We start from the raw sequence: 10043 nt of genomic DNA, 5'->3' as shown, positions 1-10043 counted from the left end.
CAAATAGATCAAAGACCTTAATAAGACCTTTGAAACTACTGGAAAAAAAATATAGGAGAAACACTTCATTATAGAAGCATAGGCAATGACTTCCTGAATAGGACTCCAATAGCTCAGGAAATAAGAGCAAGAATAGACAAACAAATCATATTAAATTAAAAAGCTTCTGCAGGGGCAGGAGTGTAATTCAATGGTAGAGAACTTGCTTAGCATGCTCAGGCCATTGGTTTGATATCTAGCACCACAAAATTAAAATGAAAATAAAAAGGTTGTACACAACACAAGAAATAATGAATGAGTAAAGAGACAGCCTATAGAATAGGGAAAAAGCATTACCAGCTATTCATCCAATAGGAGATTAATTTCCTGAATAACTAAAGAACTCAAAAAATTCAAAACTAAAAGAGCAAATAATCTAATCTATAAATGGGTAATTGAATTCAGATACTTTTCTAATAAAGTAAAAATGGCCAATATTTACATAAATAAAAATTCAACCTCTATAGCCATCTGATTCAATGGGCAATAGAATCAAAATATATTGTAGTAGAAATACTGAGATTATTTTCTGCAAAGGGACCTAGGACAAAAGAGATAGGTTTCTTTTCTTAATTAATTTTTTTATTGTGCTGGGGATATTTTGTGGCATTTACAAAAGTTCGTACAATATCTCAAATACATCATACTTAAATTCACCCCCTCCATCATGAAAGAGATAAGTTTCAACTGCTTTTTGGTCATGTGCTTCTTCCACTGCATGACTTAACAGGATGGTTTCTATGGTAACACAAGTATGCCTAACCACAACATGCATTGGAGGAAATAATCAGGATTACAAATTTTTCATCATTCTACCTTATTTGTTCTGCATCAATTAGAAGATTTAAAATAGTCAGAACTTTATTATGTGTAAACTTGTTTAAGAGATTTCATAAGCTGCTTCCTTAAATTAGGAGGTTTTAGAATTAAAAGATGCTGACACACCCAACTTGTCGGACCCTCAGGGTCATCAGTAAGAAAAGTATAGACAGTTGAAAGGAAGTACATCCTGTAAATAAAGTATGGAGAAACTTTCTATGCATGATTTCACTTAACCTTCGCCCACAACCCTACTTACTCACTGGCATTGTCCTTATATTTTAGAAGAGGAGTGGCTTCTCAGAAGTCAAGAGATGTGTGAAGATTACAAAGTTGGGAATCTTTCCATTTGCTGAAGCAGGAAACAGCAAGAACACCATCAATGTGTCCAAGGTGGACAGAGCAAGTGCCACTAGAGACTTACTCATTTCTCTTGGTGATCTATTCTCAGGTTCGGTTAAACAAAAAACTCAGAAATTGAAGAAGTGCACTGCGTTCAGTCATATAGAGATTTAGGAGAGTTACAAATTTCAAACGCTTTAAGTTTCAGTGGCTGCCTACTTTGGAAAGCAAAATCAAGATATTTGAATCATCAACTATCTTACCTTTCAATCTATGAATTAAAGAAAACCTAAGGCAAAATTAAGCTTCCTTTAATAAATAGTATTCCTGGAAATTTTTTGGACATGGCTATTTGAGTCCGCAGAATTTGTGAGTAGCAAATTCTGTACACTGTTTGCATCCACTAGACTTGGATAGTGTATTCTCTCACATAAAACTCCTGAAAATAAAAACGGAATGAAGCAGTATCAAAATGTAGGCATAGGCTTGAGTCCTAAAGATACTCCTGTTAATTCTCTATAAATTAAACTTATTCAAATTTATTTGATCATAATTAATCAATGAAAAGTTTTGAGTCTCTTAAATTAAAAAAAAAAAACTACATTGAAGCTGGTGCCAGCTTCCTTCTTTATGTGGCAAACGATTGTCTTGTAATTTCTAAAGAACTGTATTGACGGCTGAGGCATTTGTGCATTTTAATGGAAAAAAACTCAAAAAATGCCTAACAGGTTACATGCATGTAGTTTCTTATTTTACTCCTCCTAAAATCTTGTAAAGTTTTAATACTAACTCCATGATGTTGACCAAGATTAAAATCAGTTTAGCTGAGAACAAAAAAAATTACATTTACTTGGGACTGATTAGGATTATTATCCAGAAACAGACCCAAGCAGTCTTAAAAATGTACTCTGAGGTTTTACAACTTAGCAGCTACATTTACAGCTTTTAGCTACAAGTTTTGAAAATTACATCACACCTTAATCAGGAATCAGGTTTGTCACTGGCAAAAGTTTTGTAAGGAAGTATTGGGTGCAGTCTCAGTCTCTGGGTAGTTTGGAGGAAGAGGTCCATGTACAGAAGATCAGGGGAGGTTAACATTGTTTCAAAACTCAGTTTACACCAAGGAGGGCATGTCTGCAACCCAGATCAAAAGTTCAGTGGTAGACACAACTGAGGTGTGTTTAAGAAGAGACCACCAGGATGGTGATGTACCTATGGGTAGAACTGCCTGGAATACAGGAGGCTCTAGGTTTTATCCCCAGTACCCCACTCTACCAAAACAGGCCTCCCTACACTACACCATCTTGCATGCCCCAAGCCAATGCCACTCCATTTCAATTTTTTTAATTGAAAAAGTTAGGGGGAGGATAGAAGGAAAGGTGTAGGAGGGTGAATATGGTAGAAATATTATATACTCATGCATGAAAATGGAAAAATGAGACCTGTTAAAACTATTCTGAGAACGGCAAGAGGAAGAATAAAGGAGAATGATGAAGGGGCTGAATTTAACTGAGATATATTGTAAACACTTTTGTAAATTTCACAAAGTACCCACAGTACAACAATAGGATAACAAATTTAAAATGATGATGTAGAAAATCCTTTGATTTGAACTTCAAAATGTATCCAGAACCTGTTAGCTCTGGCCACTTCATTTACACCCAAATCCAGTGCCATCATCTCACCTAAATACTACAGGAACATCCCTTTCTACCCTACCCAGCAGCCCAGGCAGATCTATTAAATCAGGGTAGATCACACCTCCCCTCTGATAAAAACCCTAACTCCTCATACTGGCTTATCAGGTTCCAGGTGATGTGGACTTGGTTCCCTCTGGCCAGATCTACTTCACTTTCTCTCTGGGTCTTCCCTCTCTAGAACTCACGTTCAGCCTTTGCTCAGCTATTCCTTCTGTCTGGAGCACTTTATATCCTGGGCCAGACTCTAAACTCCCAAAGGGCTCTCTCCTTCCCCATGTGTGTGCATCCCCTCATATCTGATATCCTTCAGGTTCTCAAGAAATAAATGGAGGATTCCTGTGTGATGGAGTGATTGTGGAGATTTTTGGTCTAGTGCATTTAAGGAGATCTTTAGATGACAGATTATTTCCAAGGCTAGGCATGGTAGCACAAATCTATAATCCCAGTACTCTGGAGGCAGACTACATGGGAGGATTATGAGTTGCCAGTCAGCCTATATCAAAAAAAAAATCTCAAAAAAATTGAAAAGAATTATTTCGCAAGTCCCTGTAGAATTCCTATGGCAGAAAATGATAGAAACCAGTTCCTGCAGTGGTGTCCTCACACTTTACTCTGTTCCACCTTTGGTGTCAATAATAAATGATCAATCTGGGGTCTGGGTGTATCTCAATAGTAAAAAATGTGCCTAACATGGACAAGACCCTGCATTCAACCTCAGTATCTCACCCCCCACAAAAAAACCAATCTGATCCTAAACACTTTTTTTGGTTTTATATTGTTTTGATTTGGTTTTTGAACTTTTGAGATAGGATCTCCCTGTGTAGCCTAGACTGGGCCAGAGCTTGCCAGTCTTATGCCTCAGACTCCTGAGTATGGGGTTCATGGCCGTGTACTACACACAACTGCCCCTCAACTTTCTTGATTGCATGGAGTAAGGCCTTATATCCTTTGTGCCTCCCTTGGCTTAAACTCTGACTGTTTGAGGTTAGTACAATCTATGGTAATCACTTCACAGTATGTACATCATCTCATATACTTTGAATATACACAATGTTTATTTGTCAGTAATAACTCCAGAAAGCTGAAAAGAAATAACTATCATCTGGCTGTTTTGAAATTTTACACGCCTTGACATTTGTTTTTAAGATACAAAGCCCAGGCTAGGGATATATCTCAGGGTAGAGCACTTGCCTACTATGTGTGAAGCCCTGGGTTTGATCTCAAACACAGCAAAAATAATAACAAATAAATAAATTAAAAATAAGGCACAAAGCTAGATATGGTGACATGTGCCTAAAGTCCTTAACAGAGACTACCCCAAAGGGACAAACAGACACTGGGCCTTTAAACTGCTACCCATTAAAAACATGGTACGTTTTCTTCTGTTCCATTCTTGCACTTTCTCAACAGCTTTGTCATAAAACACCAGAATAGCCCAAAGGCAAAAATGTTTTAGATGAGAACAGCTGAGCAATACATTGTTAGCTGCCCACAAGCCTCACCACATATAATACCTCTGATATGTGAATTATGACAGCAGTTGCCTATGTGTCTTTATAGATACTTTAAGGATGCTTTTGCTAAAAATACTGACTCTTCAGGATATACAATCGCTATCTGATGGGTGACTAAAATGGCATAAATAGGGTTTACATCTCTGTTTTCATATTGTGTCTTTTGGCTACCTTGAAACCTGAGTCAGACACTCCCTCTCTCTGCACATACACATGTTGATCATTTGAGAAATGCTTTGTCCATGACTACAATACAGGATTAACTTGACCTATTGCCCATTGGATCAGATATGTGTTTCCTCTTCCTGAACAACTTAACCATATGTCCAGGACATTTATTTCTGCAAGACAATGATACCAGCTGTAACTCAGCAGTTCTTGAATAGAATGGGCAACTGTTAGCTCATCAATGACAAAATGTTTCCACACAAGAAGGAAAACATCTTTGGAAACATGCCCATGATGAATGGACAATTACAAAGTTTCATCCCACCCCCACCAAAAGTCAATAAAAGCTTGTTGCTTTTCTTTGTACAGCAAGAGGCAGCCTCATTCCTTCCAACACACACACACACACGCACACACACACACATGCACATGCACACACGCGCACACACACTCATCATTGTTGTCTCCCTTCAACACCAATTAAAGTCAGGCACCTTACATTGATGTACCAATAAAGTTGTGCCTGTATTGTTCATAATATTTGTCTTCATCTCATTTTACTGTTTTCATGCCACAAGAACCCACCATCCAGTATCTCTTCCAGCTATTCGAAAAGATCCCTTGAGCCTTGGAGCAGCCAGCCTGGGGAAAAAATGTACAATTGTGAGAATACACAGTCTTCATATTTCTTAATTATACAGATACATAAAAATGAATCTTAACAGAAAATTTGTAGTAATTACTGAATACCAAGAACTATCAGATTTAGCTTTATCCATGGCCACAGATGAGTGTAGTGAAGTTCACAGAGAAGTAGCCTTTCCTAAGGTTGCACAGCTCCCACATAACAAGAATTGATTCCCACTCATGGTTTACATTAAGGATGCAATGCAGAAGGAAGGCTTTGCTTACCAAACCTTGGAAGTGTATAAACAATGTAGATACAATATGCTGCTTCTGCAAATTCAAAATGATGGTGCTCAGTGTGAGGAAGATTCACTGTGAAGTTAATTAAGTACTATCTTCTACCTTGTCATCTTCCTCCCAAGCATCCTAAATATGTGCAAATCACTCAGTTCACATCCTTGCCCTAACTAGTCAGAGTGGCCCAATGAAGGAAGAGAGGAAGAATGAGAATGACAAGGGAGCCTGGACAGATCGGATAAAAAGCCAAAAAGAGGTGTGTGGTGAATGCTTATACTCCCCACAACCCTTTCATCTTCCTCAGCGTCCTAGTTACCTCTCTATTTCTTAGGCTATAAATGAGTGGATTGAGAATAGGAGTGACGATAGTATAGAAGATGGAGGTGGCCCTGTTGCCTGCTGGTGTCCTACTTGAGGACCGCTGCATGTAGATAAATATGGCTCCCCCATAGTAGAGACCCACCACAGTCAGGTGGGAGGAACAAGTGATCAGCGCCTTCTGTTTCCCCTCAGTGGAGTGCATCCTGATCACAGCTGTGAGGACCTTGGCATAGGAAGTCACAATGACCCCAAGGGGCAGCAGCAGCATGACCACACAGCATGCATAGATGAGGTCCTCAAAGAGGGAGGTGTCAGCACAGGAGAGGCGCAACAGGGCAGGGACCTCACAGAAGAAGTGGTCCACCTCCAGAGAACGACAGTAGGGGAAGCTGAAGACCTTAGTCACAATGAATACACTGTCAGCCATCCCACCCCCCCAGGATGCCAAGACCAGAAGAAAGCAGGTCTTCCAGTTCATGAGCACAGGGTACCTCAGAGGGTAGCAAACTGCCATGTACCGGTCATAGGCCATAACTGCCAAGAGAAAACACTCTGCTCCTGCTACCATGACCACTAGAAAGATCTGGGCTGCACAGCCTCCCCAGGAGATGAACTTATGGCCTGAGAGAAAGTTGGCTGCCATCTTAGGCACCACTGTGCACATCAGGGTCAAGTCCATGATGGAGAGCTGGCTGAGGAAGAAGTACATTGGGGTGTGCAGGCGCCTGTCAGCATGGATGAGCAGGAGGAAGAGGATGTTGCCAGCCAGGGTGGCCACAGAAGCCAGAAGGACCAGGATAAACAGAAATAAATCAGATGGTGAATAGCTGAACAGGCCTGTAAGGATGAAGTTTGACAGGAAGGTGTGATTCCAGAGCTCCATGGCCATGACCCTGAGAACAAACAAACAAACAAACTATTCACCTGGTATCCCCACAGCATGCATGATGAAATAAACCTTTATCTTCCAAAACACAGAGACAAGACCTTTAACACTAGCCTAACCTTCCTTCTGGCAGTGAAAATCCTCTTTCTCTCACCTGGCCTCAGGAGTTACCATGCAAGAATTGATACTTAACTTCTATTGAGAGATGAGAAATGGCAGAGAGAATAGAGGCAAGGAGACCACAGAGTAAGGAGACTGACTAAATGGCAGGTGGATAGACATGGATTTAGGAAAGTGAAGTACTGGAGAATATGAGAGACAAAAAGAGAAGGGAGAGGGGTGGCAGGTTTAAAAGCTAATCCAAATAAAAAAGACAAGAGTGAGGCTGCTCCCTGCCCCTTAGCTTAGAGCATTTACTTTAGAAAACTTATAAATTCTCTCTCTAAACTGTATGTAAATCTTTTAAATCTCTTAAAAGCTTAATAAATTTCTTGCCAGCTTTCTAACCTAGGACTGTCTATCTCAGAACCTAAGAGCCAGAACTCCTTGAGTTGCAGTCATCAAAAAATATGTGGTCTGGTAAATGTATCTCAGTGATAAATCCCTTCTTATCCAGCATCTGTAAGACCTTAAGTTTGAGCCTGAGCACCACAATAAGAGAGAGGAACAAGGAAAGAGGGAGGGGGAGAGAAAAAGAGAAAGACAGAAGATGAAGAAGACATACAAGGGAAAGAAGGAGAAGGAGGAAGAGAAGAAGAAAGAAAAGAGGAAGAGGAGGAGGAGGAGGAAAAGGGGAGAAGAAGGAGAAGACCTGATCTAACCATTCACCCTATTCTGCTATTTCAACTTTGGAGAACATGAGGGCAGGGACTGAGGACACACCAGTCTCACAGTTATAGTTAGACACTTCATTTAGTGCATAACTGGGTGGGGATAAGACCAGTGATGTCCTAAGACCCATTACTGGATTCACAAATGAAGGAATGGGCCAATGCTCACTAGAAAAATGGTGTATGTGTGGGTGCTTTGTTGATGTATATGGCTCTGATTTCCCCTGATGTCTAGAATTAAATAAAGTCCTTAAAGATGTTGGTCATAGGGTACAAAGTTCAGATAAAGAGAAGGAATACGTTTCAGTGAACTATTGCACTTCATGTAAACATAGGTTCAAAGCATTTTATATTTCTAAACTGCTAAGCACAAAAATATTTAAATGTTTTCACCACAAAGAAATGGCAAGCAATAGAGGTGACGAATGTAATAGTAAGCTTAGTTAATTTGGTCACTCTACAATATGTACACATGTAACATCACATTATACCCCACAAATACATACAAGTATTATTTATCAATTAAAAATAAATAGCTGAAGGGAAGGGGGCCATAGGATAAAAAAAAAGATGCTGTTTTGCTCTACATAAATAAATTAATTAAAAGCCACACGTTTTGGCACTCACCTATAATCTTAGCACTTGGAAGCTGGAGGATAAGGAGTTCAAGGCCAGCTTGGGCTACATGATGAGACCCTGGCTTGAAAATAAAATAAAAATACGGAAATGAGCAAATTACAAATTTCCCTTAGTAGGAATGGATAAGACTGTCAAAGACAGAATATTGAAGCAAATGTGATGGGAGGATATTTACAAACAGAAAAATGAGAAGCAAGAGTGAGACACCTTGGAGCTCTTAGTCATGTTTTTATCTCTGGGACATCTAGGAATGTGTTTTAAAATGTAAATTCTTTAATATTTCCTATTTTGGTTCTGGTTCATTGGATCTGGATGGAGCCCTGCCATTTGTTATTTATAAAATCTCCTAAGGTGTGCTGATGGGGAACCAGGTTCACATACACACTACACACTGATTTAGAGAAATCTGGGTGCATAACTCTATTCTCTTCTTTGCAATGTGAGACAGCTGCCTAGAGACAAAAACTGTCAGAAGCAAATAAGACAAGCAAGTAAAGAGACACAACAATGAAGGAAGGCAGAGCACAGAGTAAGGATAAAATCCACAATTGGAACAGACTAGTGCTTCGATGTGACCATAGACTCCTAGAATCCTTAAAGAGATGGGTACACATTTTGCCAGAACTCAACAAGTCTGCCTGCTCCATTTGGAATTCAGTCTATAGCCTGGGCCTGGGAACAAGTGAACAATTTGCTACAGAAAACTAAGATTACCATCTTCCGCATTTCCAATACTGACAACCTTTATCAGCTGGAAGCAAGTAGATGTCTCTATATCCAGCATGACTTTCTCCAGAGAGCCTAAAGCTGAAGCCTGAATTCAGACCAGCTCTTCCCAGTTCCCTGTCACCTTCAGTCTCTCATCTGTCAGGTTCTCCCTGCCTCCTCAGTACCTACCACCCCCAAACAACTCCCCACAGTTCACCTACTACCTCACCCTGCAAATCCAGTCCTCTGAATGTGTGAGCAAGTGGTGGCCTAAGGAAGCCTCTTTACATACACTCTCCCCAAACTCCTTGGCTCTCAATACAAATTTATAGAAATAATGATCTAAGTCATTCTTCTGTTACTTATGAAATTAATAATGAGCTCATGTACCAGGTTTGTACCTCTATTTGCAGGGCACATGTCTTGGGACACCAAGCCCAGCTCTTAATGAGGGCAGGGAATAAGCAAGCTCTGCACCAAGAAGGAAACCAAAATTATGAATTGGCTTCATGACAATGTTCACTCTCTAAAACCCTAACTTTGAAAAATACCCCAGACTCCCATTAAAAGACAGAAGGAGACCCCCAAGGGATATCACTTGTCCAAGTGGCATCTTTACCCAGAGTCAGAATGAATGTCTCCTAATCAGGGAGTTCTGTTAATGGACAGCAAGACATTGATCAGTTCAAGTGTTCTGTGAACTTTGTCCTCAGTTCATATCCAATACTTTTATTATACTTTTATACACTCAACCACTGGTTAATCATTGCTCATTCAACAAATCATGAAGCACTGTGGAAATAACAACCAACCAAATAAAACCAAAGGTGATTTATCCAAAGTTAGCTATAGCAAGGGAGTCACTCAACATCACTTAAGCTTTGACAAAAACTCAAAGGCAGGCTGGGGGGTGAGGAAGCTTTAAAATGAGGTAAAAAACAGAGAAGTCTTCAGGTGTGTTCTGAGTTAGTCAAGTCCTGGCTACTTGGTGTTAGTTTTTACAGAAATTATCACTTTGGGCTTACTGGATGGTTACTAAAGATAGAAATCTGATTTCTGACAAGTCTGACATATAGAAGTTTGTCTTCCTGGCTTGTTTATAGCGACTTAACTTCCTGAGCAAGTTACTGCTGTGGTTAGTCAAATTCCATTC

At 39.8% G+C, this 10043-nt stretch overlaps 1 protein-coding gene across 1 annotated transcript; it reads right to left on the bottom strand.

The window, feature by feature from the left end:
* Positions 1-5777: 5777 nt before the first annotated feature.
* Positions 5778-6716, bottom strand: LOC109679416 (olfactory receptor 2V1-like). Its single transcript, XM_020154628.2, has one exon. The coding sequence runs from the start codon at positions 6714-6716 to the stop codon at positions 5778-5780; it is 939 nt and encodes a 312-aa protein (XP_020010217.1).
* Between the last annotated feature and the right edge of the window lie 3327 nt (positions 6717-10043).

This window comes from Castor canadensis, chromosome 16, assembly GCF_047511655.1.
Source record: "Castor canadensis chromosome 16, mCasCan1.hap1v2, whole genome shotgun sequence".
Classification (NCBI taxonomy): Eukaryota; Metazoa; Chordata; class Mammalia; order Rodentia; family Castoridae; genus Castor; species Castor canadensis.
This window is presented reverse-complemented; position numbering and strand designations above follow the sequence as displayed.